General features: G+C 39.3%; 1 protein-coding gene across 5 annotated transcripts in view; it reads right to left on the reverse strand.

Annotated features, from left to right (window-relative positions):
• Positions 1–3,736: 3,736 nt before the first annotated feature.
• AFF1 (ALF transcription elongation factor 1) overlaps positions 3,737–18,274 on the reverse strand; it is a 147,205-nt gene continuing 132,667 nt past the window's right edge. For all 5 annotated transcript variants that reach the window (XM_088133090.1, XM_088133094.1, XM_088133092.1 and 2 more), the window contains 7 exons: positions 16,603–16,666; positions 15,354–15,490; positions 11,749–11,820; positions 11,508–11,601; positions 11,249–11,292; positions 9,810–10,039; positions 3,737–7,927 (listed from right to left, as the gene is read on the reverse strand). In XM_088133090.1, the coding sequence (XP_087989216.1) occupies positions 7,806–7,927; positions 9,810–10,039; positions 11,249–11,292; positions 11,508–11,601; positions 11,749–11,820; positions 15,354–15,490; positions 16,603–16,666 (763 nt within the window). In that variant the 3' untranslated portion in view covers positions 3,737–7,805. The remainder of the gene's footprint in view (positions 7,928–9,809; positions 10,040–11,248; positions 11,293–11,507; positions 11,602–11,748; positions 11,821–15,353; positions 15,491–16,602; positions 16,667–18,274) is intronic.

Here is an 18,274-nt window from a genome sequence, read left to right on the forward strand (position 1 = left end):
TTTTTAAAGGCATATTTTGCAAAAGGTGTGGTGGCAGGAGAGCTGGTGCACATGACATGAAGAAATTGGCTTTTTAATCTTCTGTTTATTTACAGGAGAACTCTATATATGTGCACAAAAGTCAGTCCTCTTGTTTAATAGATGAGTAGTAAGATTTGATGTGGAGCTTATGCTCAATTTAATGCCAGTAGTGAAATAGCAGCCTTAGTTTTTGAAAATCTGATTTTGTGCCGTACAGGTGTATGGACGACAGCCATTATACTAGCTGAAGATGGTAGGAGTTAAAGTTGTGCTTTAACACATCTGCATGGCACAAGTTTGAGGGAAGGTAATGGATTACATGGGCAAAAATTACCTTACAAATCAGTCCTGATCCCTGTATCTTTGTCCTGGATCCAAAGTTTCATTTTCCATTTTGAGAAAAGAGTTAGCATGTTTAGATGCAATAGGAAGGCCAAAACACTTTCTGTGAATGGTATTTTATTTTTTTAATAGACTGGAAACTGATTAGTAAAAAGGAAAGAGGAATTGTTGGGGAACTCCACTTAGCCAGTCTCATTCCATATACCTAAATTTGGACTTAACCCATTGTTTCTTAGACTACCTTCAACAATTCATGTCTACCAAATTGTATTGCGGAGTTGACTCCAAGAGAGGGCGCAAAAGAGCCACACTTGCCATTCTGATACAAGAGCAGCAGCATTATTTCAGACAATTTGTATGGAAATTTACCCTGAACCATCCAGGATTTCTAAAGCAGAAAGCTGGTTTAAAAATCCTGGCTTAGTCTGATTTAAGAATTTGCCATAGGCTGCTCATAATTGCTCCATAATTGGAGACTTCTGCGGCATCCTCAAAACTAATGGATTTAATGGAGTATGACATTGAGAAAGCTAGATCACTAACTCAAACTTTGCAGATTTGGGACTCCTTATAATGATAAATGAATTTTGTAGATCTCCCTGCAAATAAAGTTAATGATATGATTACTGTTAGGGTTAGACAAAATACAAGTATACCTCTTTTAATTACTTTTTCATCTACCACAGGGATTTCAAACTTCATGGCATGGTAACTGGGATAGCAAGTATTGGCCAGGCAAAATGAGGAGCAAGGCCCACTGTGATTTGGCCTGGATAGGCCTGATCACTTAAAAAAACAAGATCCTTTCCTGCGCTAGGTGTTTCTAATACATAAAGTTGCTTTGAACATTGGATGGCCTCTTTAGAAGCCACAAACTTTTTCAGTAATTTTGTAGAAACATAAAAGAGCAGGTTTTCTGGACTTCCAACCATTTACAATTAGGATTGTTGAGATTTCCATACAGCTATGAAAAAGTGTATCTGGTCCTTATTATAAATGTAAAGCTCTTTATATATGAGGTGTCCAAATAATTTGGGCATCCTTTTCAATCCTGAAACACTTTCCTTCTTGTCCTGCACTAATGGTTGCTTTAGCTGCCTCAGCCACATCTGAATAGCATGTCCATCACACAAGGTTACATCTTCCAGAAGCTAACAAAAGGCATTCAAATCTCTTGTTTTCCCTTAAGCGCCGAACTGATCTCTTTCTAGGTGTGCTCTAAAACATTTTGGACTGCATCACAATTTTACATTAGATGAGGAGGTTCACTGTATCAACAGCTTTATTTGCGGAATAAATATTCTGGGTTACACTGGTAGAAATTTGGGGAAAATATTTATTGTACAGCAGGCATTACTTAAATCTTTGCAGTTATTTAAAGGAGCATCTTGGGATTATTATTTTTTTTCAAACAAGCGTATTCATATATAGCCCACTGGTTATAAACTATGTCATCAGCAAGCCTCAGAGCCAAAGGATCAGATGTATTCCACTGGCTAAGATAAGAGAGCATTTCCATACTAGTCTTGAACTAATGTTTGTTAAAAACAATCAGAACACCTTCCAAATGTTCTAAGAAGGAACCTCTGTGTTAGACAGGAGCAGCAGCACGTCTTGTACATACAGAAGATCAGGAATGTTTGCACGAGACAGTAAAGCTCTCCTTACACACACGGACTACTGCAACGCACTGCACATGGGGCTGCCTTTGAAAAGTATTTGGAAGCTGCAGCTGGTGCAGAATGCATTGGCGTGGGCAGTTATGGGCGCCTCTAGATTGTGCATGTAACACCTCTGCTGTCGGTCTACTTCTGGGTCCAATTCAAGGTGTTGGTTATGACCTTTAAAGCCCTTCATGGCACGGGCCCAGGTTGCCTGACGAACTGTCTCCTCTCCATTATATCAACCTGTCCCGTCTGATCCAGCAGGAAGGGTATATTATGGACCCCACGCCTAGAGTTTGACTGATCGGGTCCAGGAAGAGAGCCTTTTCTGCCGTGGCTGCCACCCTCTGGAATGTCATCCTGAGGTGAGATTGGCCCCCGCTCTTCTGAAAGGGTACTGAGGCCTGACTCTGCCAACTTGCAAGAAGACCCAATGGGGCTTTGCAACACTAGGGGTGGCTGGTAACCTGAGGATGCTCTCTCCACCTTTTTAGTTTGTGCTGTAGTTTTAACTTTTTAATTTGTTAGCCTTTTGTAGTTCTTAACCTATATATTTTTTCTAAGATTTAATAGTGTTTTACTTGTCATGCTGCCTAGAATCACTTGTACAGTGAGATGGGTGGCACATATAAATTTGAAAATAAATAAATAAAAATTGGTATCCAGCATAAAATAATCTGCTGTACTTCTACAATTTCTGTTGATATTCCACTGAGTTTATGGAACTCTTTCTGAAGTGTAAGGGGCTGCATACCTCAGGGTGAGTAGTCTGGGAGTAAAACATGCTAATGATATTCTTTTTAGAATTAAGCAATTTCTCTGGGGAAAAAAAATTATTTACAAGTCTTTATTCATGCTGGCTGGAAAAATTGTAGTTCCAACACTGCTATATACTAGGCTGGGGAAGACTGATCTATGAAAGATATTAAAGCAGGATTTAGTTAAACACTTAAGTGTTTATTTACTTAAATACTTTATTTACTTCTCAAATCCGTAAAGGGCATGAGTCATGACAGCGTAAGAGTTGTTTTCATTTACCTGAGAGAATATGAGCCAAAGTCCATATTCTTAGCATCCATCAACAGTGAATCCTTCTCCAGTTTAAATTTCTTAGTGTACAAAGCCAAGACACTAACACTTGACACGGGACCACCAAAACCTATATACTACAAATCCCATATTTTCATACCTTTGTCCAATAAAGGAGTCTTGTGCTTTGCAAGAAAACTGAATGAGAAGGTGTTGGTGTCTATGTGCTTCCCTCAACTTCCAAGCATCCTTCTTATCAGTACAAGGCAGCCATTTCTCTACATACAATTTCCCACAAGGCCAGAGCCCAGGTAATCCAGAGCAAATTTAACATGGTTTGCAGGTGCCTGATACCCGATGAGAACACAAGCCAGGGCTTACTGCCAATGGGGCTCCCAGGGGCTCTGATAGTTACTCAAGAATGTTGTGCCTTAAATTGTTGCTATGGGGCCAATCCTGCTCTGTATTATTGGAATTACAAGAAGAGATGGAGATTTTGATAGGAAACAGATTTTTCTTCTGTTTCAAAGTTGGTATGCCTAAATTCTGTTCTATCCAAAAATGTCCTGTTCTGTCAATATAATGCTATATTGATCCATTTAGTTTTAGAGACCATCATGGGAACTACCATTGTTAATGATTAAAAGACTTTTCAGAGCAACTGTCACAAAAGATGCTGCTTCATTTAATATTTATTTTATTACCCCACAGAATTAAACAAATCAATCTGGAAATACCACCAATATACAGGGCAGAAATATTTACAAGATGGAGACACAACATCCCATAATAAATTTAAATGTACAGATTTTAATAAAGAAACCATGGGAACAGAGTGGAAAAGAGAAGGATAGATAGGAAGAGAAATTGCCCTTTAAAAATAAAATTGTCATCAATCTAATGTTCAGTCCACATCTCCAGTGTCAATGGAACTTGCAAATTATTAAATTATGGTTATCTTAGATATATAGAACATTGTCAATTTTAAATACATTAATTATAATTCTAAATAAATATCTGGAAAGGAAGCTGCTTTGAGTGTGCAGCTCCACAGACTTGTGTTTAAAATGGAAAAACATTTATTTCTTGCTCCTTGGATAGAGAACTGGAACCCTGGCTCTGGCTGAAATCCATGGAATGCCCATGTATAGCTGGGAACCAGAGCCTAGAATAGGGATTAAATGGATTCTGATCATTAATTGCTCTGTTAAAAAAAATTTGGAAGAAAACATAAGGTTTCTAAACCTGATCCTCATGAATGGACTGTTTCTCTGCAATTTCATGTAAAATTAAAAAGGAAAGAAAGAAAAAGACAAATCACAGAACACGAAAGAGTAGGCTGTTCAAACTGGAGAATCATCTTCACTTCTCTGGAAAACTGAGAAGCTTCACTCCTGTTCAGTTGTGAAAGAGGTTTTATACAGCCTTTCCCAAATCAAATCAGATTTTAACTTTTTTTTTTAATGAAATGAAACCTCTATTGCTTTTTTTTTCCTATCATTTTATGAGCAGTCACATAAAATCAGTAGCATTAACGCACTGCAGGCTTCGTTTCTTTTTAACACAGAGATTAGTCACTGAATCTCTGGGAGATTCTGGGATTGAATGAGTAAGTGGGAGGGGGTATGGAACAGATTATCACAATCTTTTGAATAAAGTGCTCAATAAGTGGGCTGAAGTGGGGCCCCTTAACAACTGAGGATTCTTTATATCAGAGTATAGTTAATAAAGCAAAAGCAGCAGCAAAGGATCAGGAGTTATTCAGGAGAGGAGGAGGGAGGGAGAGAGAAGAAACTCGGTCCTGAGACTACAAAGACTGAGGGGAAAAGGGAGGTTTGTCATCTGCAATAGGGAGACAAAGCAAATTTAGGGTTTGCCTGTTTCTCACCCAGGCCCAAGAGCTCAGAGTTTTCATGTCTGGTTAGTGTGATAAGACAGGTGGGTGCAACCAGCCCACTGTCCCATACTTGGACCAAATCCTTATCTAGGACGAGCAGGTACCAATCCAGTTGCATTTAAAACCTAACATTTTGATGGACTTCCTCCGTTCCTGAGATATTGTTGCATGAATTTTGTGAGTTAAAAAATGTATTTCTGATTGGAACCTGTATATCCCTGCATAACAGAGATCAGCAGTATAGTGCTCGTGGATACCAAAACGTTTACCAGGAGGTGCCCCAGAATTCCCCAAAATCTGACAGAGTTTTGGAATTCTCAGCTGAGATCTCAGTGATCTCAAGCAACATCTCATTGATATTCATGAGGTTTCAGCAGTTTAGGGGTAGGGTACTAGGGCCCCAAGAGGCTGTTGAGGTTGCCTGCTGCATAGGGATGAAGCTAAGCATTTGAGAGCTGCCTGGAGTCTGCAGAGTCTGTTCTCTGCCCAAGAGCAATCAGGATCACAAAGAGTGTCTCTTGCTTTTCATCATCCTTTCTCCAACTGCAGTTTTAGATGCAGGCAAGGTATGACAAAAGATTAAGCAGTCCTTCTACTGCCCATCAGTTCAAACAAGTTCCTTGGGTATGTGTCTGTATGTGTGTTTTGCACCAATTCAGTAGGGTTCCAAGATCTCCACCTTATCTTCTTCAAGATTAAATAGTAACTTGTATTTAAACAGTTTGAGGGAAAACAAAACAAAACAAAATCTTTTATAAATAGAAGTGGGTTATTTCTGGAAATTCTCCAAGGCTTTTCTGTTCCTTACGCTTCCGTGCTCTTTTTCTGTGGGGGCTGAATTATCACCAAACCAAATCTGCCCTGAAAGAATCAGGAAGATTCTGTACAATGGGTATCTCTTCAAAATGTGGAATCATAAGATTTATTACTATCGTTGGCAAGGAAATCATTCTATGGGAAAATAGGAATGCTCTACTTCAACTCCACAAAAATAGCTGTCTGTATTTAAAGCAAAGGTTCAGAAATGCCTGATTCCAACTTTTCGACCCTGGGAATCAGCCAAAAAGGAAAACCCATAACCACACTAAAGAGTAATTTATCTGGAAAATATTCCCCCACTGGTCTGTCTTAAATCAAGCGATAACAGATGCAAATGGGAGAATTAAAGGCATGGCTGAAAAGAGGGGAGTACAATATATTTTAAACTAAACAGACCACTTTTGTTTCTTCCGCTAAACAGGATATAGGAAACAAATACAGCACTCTCATTAATGGGGATTTTTGTAAATTAATGAAAGAAGCAGAAAGGTGTTTGCGGACTGGAGATAACTGCTGCTTACTTGCATTGGAGGATCCAGGGTTTTCCAAGTTGATGGAGCTAACTATCTTACTAGTGAGGAAACAATTCTCTTAAACGAAAGGGATCATGGCTGGTGTGGGTCTTCTGGGCTGGGTGGCCGTGTTCTGGAAGACGGCCACACGGCCCGGAAGACCCACACCAGCCATCGTATGCCGGCCGTGAAAGCCTTCGACAACATATCGAAAGGGATCATGTTAAACTGAGCCGGGCAGCCCCCCTGCCAGCGTTAATGAAAATCTGTGCATCAACCAAGGCACTATCTGAACCTACCATTTTAGGGAAGGTGAACTGAAATGGCACACTGCAAAGTTGCCCCCTCCCACAGATCCTTAAATATCTCCCAATAAACTTCATGTAACTAGAAGGGAATTCTTGGAGAGCACTCTCCCTTCCTTGCAACTGCTCTGTGTCCCTTGTGTGGAGCTACTAAGATCCAAAGGCGCAGCATCTTTACCATCAGCAGTGGCAACCCATTCCTCTTCAGTAGTGCATTTTATCACAGCTACTCCATGGATGAACTAGAATCATATCCCTAATTTAGACAGCCCAGAGGCGAGGGAGTCAACATCGCCTACACCGTGTGTCTTCTGTTCAAACTCGATTCTGACATCGCAGGCCTAGCAAGCTGCTGTTCTCATGAGATTGTCAACGTGCCAACTGCAATATCATGAAACGACCACCCAGGACAGCTGAAACTGCTACGTGCTGCCACAAACAGCAAGACAAAAACACAAACACAAACAGGGAATGGGAAAAGGAGAGAGAGGGGCAAACTAGGGAAAGTGGGATAAGCCCGCTACGGGCCAGAAGGACAGAAGAAATAGTGCAACAAATGGGCGCTAGTAGCACACGGAGGAGGAGACTGGCAGGAAGACGGCTTTTTGTTTTGACAGAAAGTTCAATTTATGGCTGAAGAATTCCCTCCCTGATTCCCCGGGCCCTGCCACCTGCCGGAAGGAGATGCACGTGCGATTTATACTTTAAAAAAAAGAAAAGAAAAATCTGAATCCAACACTGGGCCCCTGGCTATTGATGCATCCTTAGATGTTGCAGAAAATCCTTTGGGAAATGGATTTCCTTCTCACTGGCGCATCTTCATGTGTGCTGACTGATTGATTATCTTGCTGGTTATTCATTACTAGAAATGTTTATAGACCATTGACACAAAGAAACCATGATGGGGGAAAAAGGGGCAGGGGTAGAGAAAGGAGACAATTGCACTTTGTCCTTTGAAAGAAAGGCATCTTCCACTTTGAGGCCTCTTCTTCACTCTTTATCTTCCAAGTGGCCCATTGGCATAGTAGAAATGTAGTCCCTAAAAGTTTTCCAGTGGTGCCAGATCCCTTCGATCGTGCTTCATTCAAACTTGTTCCAGGTGCTTTTTTGTTGTTGTTGTTTCTTTTTAAATCCAACCAGTCAGCCCACAAGGCTATTTCTGAGGCTTTCAAAGTGCAAAAGAGTCCAAGGCAAAATCCTCATCTTGAATCACCCATTAAGGCATGTTTGATTCCAGTCTCAGCCACTGCAGTCCCTGGCGGGTGTAGTGTACGAGTTCGATCATACTGCTGTTCAACGAGAGAAAGCAGGCAGCAGTGCTGAGCTTGGAAAAAAATTCTGAAAGAGAAACGAAAAAGGAAAAGCATCATGTTGGATTCCTCAATTAAACATGCTTACCCAGAAGCGTCCGCTCTTAAACCTGTAGAGAATCCCCAATTTATTTGTATGTGCAAAGCCACTAGGTCTGCTGGGGACAGAATTCAATTTTGTCAGGCTATGTGGCTTCTCCTGGAGAGACAGGCTATGAAGTTGACTGTCCTGAATCATTCTCTCTTTGAGGACATGAATCCTTTGGGGCGTCTTTGAAAGGGCTTCAGAATTAGGAAATCTGGCACCAGAAACAGGCAATACCTAAAGGGAAAATTGGGTTTATCCAGTCATTACTTAAATTGGCTTCTATTATTACCCATTATGTCATTTAAATTAATCTGCAGTTTTGCTAATAGCACGTGTTTCTGCAATATGTAAAGTGCTCATGAACTTATGTCATTGGATGCACATTTTTTCCAGGCCAAGCAGGAAATTTGGCTAATTTTTATGTAATGAAAAACTAAATTATTAAATGCACTTAATGAGTGCTGTCATGTATTTAATAATTTCCCATTAAACATTATGTGGCAGCCACATTTGGGGAATATCATTCTTTTGATACTGTGAATGGCTACTGAGAAACTAATGACATGGTAATGGGTGGCTTTTATCAAAAGCAGAATGAGGAACACAGGCAAAGCTGTTACTATCCTCCTGTGTGCTTCCTAGAAGGTATTTGGTGGACCACTTAAACTGGGAGAAGAGTCTTGCATGCATATATTTCCTTGTTTCTTAACAGGGCCAATTTTTATCATATTATTATACTCCATTGTATTTGCTTTCCTAATTTAGTAGTTTATCAATCCAAGAATGGTTTGAAAATAAGCAAATAGGGGTGTATTACTAGAACATTAGACACAATGGCATTTCTGCCCAAATAAGAAGGGACAATTTTGTACTCAAAAACTTCTATATGGGTACTACAGATACTGGACCATGTGAACACCATAGAAAATATGCATTTACATGTATAATGTTCCTTTTTATCCTACTTTTTTCCTTCACTCTGGAATCTAGGTGACATGTATATGGTATTTCCAAGTGATTTCCCAGTCACTTGGCTCTAAGAGAACCAAGAGTTACTTAATTTCAACAAGTTTCTTGCATTATGTGTTCTCACATCATGCCTGAACCACTTTTGTTACAGATTTGTACCCTACCATTCATTCTATCAACATGGAAAACTTCAGTAGAATGCTTAACCATGAAAACAGCTCTTGATTTAACTTAATTCTCAGCTATCTCCCAATATTCAAGGTTTTTTTTTCTTAAATAATTTTTTAAGTTCTTATTTTCTTCAAAGTATGTTCCTGGCTACCAACATGGGTTACTTTAAGGCACTATTCTCATAACCCTATAAGCAACCACTTTATTATTCATTCAATAATTTTCCATCCAAGAATTAGGGTTATCCACATATTTCAGGCTATCCACTATCAGTACAACAATGTACTGTAATACATTATATAATATAATATAATATAATATAATATAATATAATATAATATAATATAATATAATATAATATAATATAATATAAACAATGTAATAACCCAAGCATTGTTTTGCGTCAGCAATACCATGGTCAGGGTATTGCTGACACAATTCAAATCAAAAATTTGTACTGATCTGATGAACATCAGTTTCTATCTTATGTGAACCAATTAACTTCATACTTGTTTTAAGCTGACTAAGAGTGGTTCCTGAGGATGCAATGAAAGTCAAGAACCATTTAGAGATGCTGCTAACCTTTGGACCCTCCAAAATTAACTTGCTAAACAATGCACAGAATTGTCCTCAAGAGCTTTAGGAAATTGAATCTGCAAGTCAGTTAGAAACAAGTCCTTACTCTTATTCTTCCTAGCCAGAAGATCAGCTTGTTCCCAGAAGTCATAGGCGTACAGAATATAAGAAGTGATGTTGACAAAGGAAGAGGTGATGGTCGGGATATAATGAGGGACGCTGACTGAAGAGCCGAGGCCACTGCTTCCACAGCTGCTGGTGCTGGAACCCGTCTGGGAGCTGACCGAGCCAGCTGGAGAGGGCATTGGGGAAAGAGGAGAAGGTGTGCCTGTGCTCCTGAAGGATGAAACACAACAGGCCATATCATTATATTCAATAAATACACAAAGTAGGATCAGACATTTTAAGAGGGAAAAAGGCCTGAGGAGGAGGCATGAACATATTTAAGGGAAAAATACAGGAAGTCCCCAGTTTAAGAACGAGTCTTGTTCCCAAAGTCTCTCCGTAACTCATATTTGTACATAAGTCGGAACAGTATTATTGTATAATACTGTATAGGCAGTATTATGTAATGAACTCAAACCATTGTGAATTTAACTTGAACCATTATGTATTTAACTTGAATTTTGCTACAATAGGCTTTGTTCTTAACTATAGGTTGTCTGTAACCCAGACATTCTTAACCCGGGGACCACCTGTATCTAAAAGGATTTCTAACATGTAAAATCCCTCAACAACTGGTTAAATGAAGACTGAGCATGCTTGGTGACCAAAACATGCTAAGTGTTGGTGATCATCAAGGAGGGAGGGGAAATGGAGCGGGAGATTCTGGAGGAAAATACTGAACTTTGAACACGTGCATTCCACACCTCAACAGCCTTTTCAATCACCAGGACTTGTTCAAGTCCTATAGATGTGACAGCTATTTTGATCAATTTTTCCCAACCTGGTGCTCTTTCAATCTGTTAGATTTCAACTCATGTTCCCAAAGTCAGCATGAATTCTATTGATTTCCAAAGTTTATGATGAGCACCTTGACATTTAGCAAGTGTGGCATATTCTGCTTTTGGAGAAATGTTAATGTATTCTGTTCTGCTCAGGACAGCAAAGATAAAAACATGCATCGTAAACTAGCCTGAGAGTAAGAAAGAGAGCAAACAAGCAATGGAACTTGCTCTAAACTCTGGATCCCCTGAATTTTATAACCGAGGGAGGATTTGAACTCAGATCTCCTCAGTCCAAATCTACCCATTCTTGATGGTGAGAAAGAGTTTCCCATGAGCAGAATGCCTGGGCAATTCTATACATGTCTACTCAGAACTTAACTCTCCTTTAGCTCAGGACTTATTCCATAGCAAAAGGGTATCAGATCAAAAGCCTGGGAAGCTACAATAGCAACGATTTATATTCTGAGAGAGATCATCAAACTGGTTTCAAACCGATTCCTACTTTGGCCTACATGTCGCCTATACATAAATCTTACAATTAACCAGAAAAGAAAATCAGTTTTTAATTTTTATAACGGGAGTAAATTTGTGACGTTACCTTGCAACACATGGAGAAGGTGCTTGGGCAATTCTAGAAGAACTCTGTAATAAGCAATGGGAATTCTATTTAGATCACAGGTCATATCAACTCATGCTATTATTCCTTTCAAAGAAGGGAAACTCTGATTTTTGCAGCTCCCATGTTACGCTGTTCACATGTTAACTATTCACTCAGGAAAACCATTCACCCACTGACAGAATATTGTTGGAACTACCCTTCCCCGCCCCCCCCCCAATCAAAACTTTTCACTCTCTACCTTGAAATGTTCATTAAGAGTCCGGGAATACTTTATTGCTGTGTCCTTTTTATAGCGAAACATTGCCATGTACAGAATGGCTTGGCAGCGCATGCTGTGAAAACACAATGAACATGGAACATATGCGACTGTCGGAACATTGGTCCACATAGCTCAAGACTCTTAACAGATTGCACCCAGGCAAAGCAGAAATATGCTTTTTAACTTAGAATGCTTGGAAACAGAACAGAGACCCACTCACCAAAACACAATGAAGATTTTTTCTTGTGTGGTTGTTGAAGAGTCCGCAAAGGATTTTAATGTCATTATGAATCTATGAGAAGACAAATTACACTTATTTTTAATAAGAAAAACAATACTGTGATGCACTGAACTAGCAGTGAAACAGAGGGTTGGTTTTACAGAATCAGGCAGATATAGAAGATTAACTATAGTTTCAAACAGCCAGGTCTTTTGGGATCTACTTCCTAAATTTCATTCTCTCTCACTTCATTTCCAATACCCTCCCTCCTCAGAATCCCTTCCTTAGTTCTGGCCAAACTTGAGTCAGGAAAAAAATGTAAAAGAAGAAACAAATAAATAAATAAACAAACAGGCAGGCAGGTGGACATAAAATAAAAAGCCGAAACAAGTCATGACTTAGCTGTTGAACTGCTGAGAATTTCTCATTTATGAGTCTCACCAGTCATCCTGAAGATATGAATCCTAGAATATGTAACAGCTACCGCATGATGGTCAGGAAGTGAATTTAAGTATCTCCACATACTAAAAGAGACCCAGTTTGGGATAGTGGTTAAGGCATCTGGCTAGAAACTGGGAGACTGTGAGTTCATCCTGCCTAGGTGCAAAGCCAGCTGGGTGACCTTGAGCCAGTCACTTTCTCTCAGCCCTAGGAAGGAGGCAATGGCAAACCACTTCTGAAAAACCTTGCCAAGAAAACTGCAGGGACTTGTCCAGGCAGTCTCTGAGAATCGGACATGATTGAATGGATTAAAAAAATATAAATACCAAAAGGAGTCTTCAAGGAAGCAAATGTGTTCTGTTCTCTGGTGGGGGAAGTAACCAAGAAGGAATCTGTTTAACCTCTTAACTTCCAGACAAAGGGGATGAATGATATGGGGAAAGAAAATGCAGCAGGTCTCTTCTTACAAATGTTGTCTCAGCAGAGGTACAAATACCAGGCTTATTAATGCATCAGAGAAGGTGACTTCCATGAGCCAAAGGTCCAGTGGAAGCCCGTGGCCCTTTGCTGATGCACAGAATGGGAAAATAACTGCATGTACGAGGATTGTAATGCTGAAGAATCTACAAGGCAGACTCTGTAATGAAGCAATTCTTCTGATAACAGAACCTGAAGAAGCTGTTGTGGTTGGGACTAATGGGAAGATGTAAATATGCATCTTCCAGTTGGAATTAACACAGGTTAGAAATTACTTTATCTTGCTCCTTTCAAGGATTGAACAGGGGTGTGGAGTAATGTGATTGGCTCTGAGGATTCATTTTGCTATCAGATTCTTCATGGTTAGGGTTAGGGTTAGCGTAAAAAAAATCAAGATATGGCTACTTTGGAGGCAGAAAAATGAAGGAAGGGATAGATATTTAACTTTTTTTTTTATGGAGGTCTTATCTTGTTGTCCAACAACCAAGCAGTAACACTGCTGATAATTGCCCTTATTATTTAAACAAAACAAGGCAAAAGGAATGCAGCAAAGTTAGATACTGGTATCCAAGAGAAACTGTTTATCCAAAGAGAAGTCTCTGAAAAGACATGCCTAAAAAGAGAAACCGAGTTCAGTCATGGACCCTTTTTAACATCCTTGACATAAAAGCTCCGCTTGTTCTTTGCAAGCTTCTGCTGTCCTACAAAAAAGAAGTTATCGTTTTCTTTTTCTTATGTTGTTATAAATCTTGATACGTTATATTATTTCAATACAATGATGTTTATATAATATAAAGATGACTGAATGCCATTATTTAGATCACTTAAGAGTACTGAAAATAGACGAGAGAGAGAAAAAAGATATTCTATCAATATTAATTACAATGTAGGATATCAATATTACAAGCATTAACATTATTTGGCTTTTTCATTCAAAGTTGAGTATAACATTGGGGGGGGAAACCACTGTAACTCAAATCAATTTATTTGTTGTGACTCGCTTCAAAATATGTGTTATATAATTTTCAGTCTCTTTACTTAATATTAAAAACTTTTTTTTTTTTTTTTTTGGTGTCTTCAAGTCACTGTAGTGTTCTTGGTAAGATTTTAGAAGTGGTTTGCCATTGCCTCCTTCCTAGGGCTGAGAAAGAGGGACTGGCCCAAGGTCACCCAGCTGGCTTTGTGCCTAAGGTGGGACTGGAATTCACGGTCTCCCAGTTTCTAGCTTGATGCCTTAACCACTGCACCAAACTGGCTCTCCCATTGTATTACATGTAGTTCTTGGGTTACAATGGCAATTGAGACTGAAATTTCCGTTGCTAAGTGATGCAGTCATAAAGTGTGGCATCATGTGACCACACTGCTTAGTGATGGCAATCCCAGTTAAGCAAGAAGAGGTGGGAGTCCCAGGCAAGCCGGCTGGCGGGTGAGAGCTGCTTGTGAGACCTGCAGGTGGGAGGGTGGGTGCTGTGGGAAGGTGCTCTGGAGCATGGGCAGGTGCCACGGCAGGGGGTGCTGCTGTAGTCAGGCAGTATAGAGCGCAGGTGGACGAAAAAGCAGTGGGAACAGGACGAGAGCAACTTCCTTCTGGCTTTCCCTTGACTTTGCTTGTACTTTTGGGTTTTCCTTACAGGTCCACCACATGTGATGGGTGGACATGTGAGAGCCAGTTTGGTGTAGTGGTTAAGGCATCAGGCTAAAAACCAAGAGACTGTGAGTTCTAGTCCCACCTTAGGCACAAAGCTAACTGGGTGACCTTGGGCCAGTCACTCTCTCTCAGCCCTAGGAAGGAGACAATGGCAAACCACTTCCAAAATCTTACCAAGAAAACTGCAGGGACTTTTCCAGGCAGTCACCAGGAGTCAACACTGACTCAAAGGCACACACACATACCATGTATGTATGATAAAATGTTCCTTCTGTTTCACATTCCCAACATTTATTACTGTACGATTTGCCCATCTTAGATATTTCTGATGGAGTCGTATATCATTTGTAAAATATTTTGTACCAATTTTCCTTTATGTTATAACTTGGTGTGAATTTTATAGATTTAGTCCATAATTCTTTGCATTGTGTTGTAACTGTTTCTTTAATGTTTTACATCCATTTTATTATACAGGGGTTGTTGTTTTTTTGGTTTTGACTCTGCATCATATCTAAGTTTATATATATGCCCAGGCAGTGTTGGTTTTATATTAGTGTTTCAAATTCTGATTGTTTTCTTTTTGTTCCTCCTTCCTTCTTGAAATCTGATTTTATGCTTCCGACTATTTGTAAATATATGAACCATGGTTTATTCCAGCCTTCACTAAGTAGTTCTTGATCTCAGTAGGTTTGTGCATTACCTTTTGCAGCTCAACAGACCTCCTGTACTAGGAGGGCAATATTGTCTCAATCTTATCTGAAGTGGGCTCAGAGTACTTGCTGTACAACTTTCCTAAGCTGTAGAGTAGAAAGGGAGACCCTTTCAGAAGGCCCTGAAAATAAGAGGAAGACAAAGAAAAAAAAATCCAGAAGGGGAATGGTTTTGAATCTAGATATGAGTAAAAACAAGGAAGGTCTGGTCAGGAGATTCCTAGGACAAAAAGTTGCAGCGAGGAACAGTGAACTCAGTTTGGAAACTTCTGCATACCAGAGGAAGAATATGAAGCCAGCAGGTATGACAGAAATGGTCATCTACTTACTTAATGAGGTCTATGGTCTCTGCAAACATGGTATAGGCTGGCTTTGGTGAGAGGGGGTCCGATTCCATTGCAATGCCACACTCAATAAAGGACAGGGCAGCATCCAAGTATTTGAAGGCCTTTCCAACTTTGTCTGTCTGTTGGAAAGAAAGTCAGCACTGATCAATCAACAAGCCACCCAGGTGAGGCACTTAGTTTTCTGGACATTCTCCCACAGTTTGGTATAGGCATCATGGTCAATGGCCATTCTGGTCAGGGATGACAGAAATCGTAGTCTAAGACATTGGAAGAGCACCAGGCAAAACAGATTTGATCCAAACATTATGGTAGGCCTTGGCTGCTTAAACCTGGTTACCTAAATGAGTTACAAGTGATTGGATACATACAATGTACTAAGTAAAAAACCTAGGAAAAACAAAATTATGAATCCAGCCACTTAAAGCTGACTTCAATCTCAATTTAAAGACAATTTCTCTCCTGCTAGAAGAATGGAATACTTAAGCTCAACAGAAGACTCACCAAGAATGAAATGCACTGTGATCATTGGGAATTGTAACATATATTTTTTATTCGTTTACACAATTTTTATCTGCTTTTCTGAGGGAAATGATACCCCCAAAGTGGATTTATAAAGTAGACTGACCATTTAACAAAGGTCTTTCGCATATATTTTGAAGCATTCATTTGTTTACCAGTCCCTGTGGATACGATGATATTATCCTTTGGAACTCAGTGTACTCAAACCGGCACACCGGAGGGGGTATGGTTTCCTTCCTTAACTTAGTTAAATGGTGTTACGCAATAGGACTAGGGAGTCTCATCAGCCAAAAGTTTTTAAGCAACAAGGAAAGTGAGGACCAGAAACCATTAAAAATCAGGGATTTACCTTTGTAGGTGAACATGTGTGTCAACCCCCTGGCAGCATGCCTCCTCAGCCTTTCAAGACTGTTCTAACCTCAGAAGACAGGTTCCAAGCTGGAAACACCACAGTTTTGAGCTTGGAGTGGGTGTTCTGAGGTGGAAACATTTCCAATTTGAATCATTTTGCAAACCTTTCCACTTGTTCAAGATCAGAGAAAACCTGTAGCAGAGAGATTTAATCTGATGTTTCACTTTACAACATGGCTCTTTGAAGCTGATCCATGGTTACTTCTCAATGGGTGTTTGCTTCATCTAGAAATCCGTAAGGTTAACTGTACTATTTGGAACAAAGTATACTCACTTGCAACTTTTCTGCAGGCAAACTTACCATTGCATCAGCTTTGTGCTTCAACCTTTTGGCTTCCTTTAAGTGAAATTCCACTGGATGTTGTCTGAAATAAAACACAGAGAGTTTTTCAGAATACTGTAGACAAACACATCACATAGAAATTTTGTTCCACAGTGTTGAATAAATAGCCAAAATATCTGTAAAACATTTAGCAGGTTTCTCAGTGGACTTATGAAATCCACCCACCAGAAAAACAAACAAACAAACACAAATCAACTGTGTTGTTATTTTTGCTAATGACACAACCTAGTAAAAAAGAAGACACAGAGAGATACTCATCTTGCTATTCCCTTTTAGGGTAAAGATTGTTATCCAACAGTAAGAGTAAAAAGATTAAGTAGTCTAAGCCAAAAAATTAAAGACAAAATAAGAGAAAAAGTAGTATATCTAAATCTAATTTGCATCAACACCATTCCCTGTACTTCTATACTCACCTATCGTTGTAAACATTTCTGCTCCCATGAAATCTATATACTGATTCATCCATTGTCTGTTTAATGTTCTCACCTTTCTCTTTTTAAGGACTTCATCAACTCCATCCAACCACGACTTTTTCAATCTTTTCAAACCATTCACTCTTCCTTTCTTTATTCTGCACTTTGATCCCCAATCATTCTCTCTATATGAGCAAACCACCTCCATGTTCTTTTGCACTAGTTATTAATTTTGTTTTCAGTCCACATTCTTTCATCACCCATTCAGTCTATTTACCACCTCTTCTAGTTTTACTATATATGCTTCCATGGCACATTCCCACTGCATTCAATTTATTTTTACATTTCTCATGCTATACTCAGCTCTCATTTCCATATAAGAAAGTGGGCAGAAATATGTTGCCATTTTTGCCTCTTTCAACAAACATTCATTCCTTGCAGAGATGTGCAATTTACTGATGTGGGTATAGAACATTCCATAGAACAGAATGTTCCACCTTCCTTCTGGAGGTAATATGGTAGTCTGTACCATTCTGGAGGTGATTTGGCAGTCCTGGAAGAAAATTCTTCAAACCAGAAGCAATTTGAAATATTCCAGAGAAGAAACACCATGTCCAGAATACCTTGTACCAACTTCGAATTTGGAAGAGTTACTTCTGAAAACTACTGAATTGCTCCTGGAACAGCATGATTTCTGGATTGATGAATTTTGCAAATCAATTGGAGTTGTTGTGGAACATTCTTGGTTTGTTTATTACTAAATTCACAATCCCATCATAGAAGCAACATTAAAAACACAAAGTATCTACCAGCAAAAACATCAGTAAAATTGTACTATGCATCAGAAGTGATCAGAATAAGAAAAAAGGCCCTTTTGACATTTGCAAATAATTCTCTCTGGAAATTAGGTATAGAGTAGCCATTCTTCAAACCTATTTTTGAGAGCTACTGAATTTAAAAGCACAATACACAGGTACAGGACAGCAGTATAAATCACAAACAAATTCCATCTTAATGAAAGCAGCTCTAGAATGCAAGTGTCAACATTTCAGCCTAATTATAATATCCTGCATAGTAATGTTACAAAAACCTGACATAATCAATCTTTACTACAATATGCAATACAAGCTAAGAGTGACTTACTGATCTGGCAGGTGATGGACAATTTTTAGCCATTTTGACCCTTTAACTGATAGGATAGGGACAGGCGTGCAAGT

The sequence above is a fragment of the Python bivittatus genome, unplaced genomic scaffold (assembly GCF_059951505.1).
Source record: "Python bivittatus isolate LINGU-HERP-01145 unplaced genomic scaffold, Pbiv_v1 ctg000070_np1212, whole genome shotgun sequence".
In the NCBI taxonomy this organism is placed as follows: Eukaryota; Metazoa; Chordata; class Lepidosauria; order Squamata; family Pythonidae; genus Python; species Python bivittatus.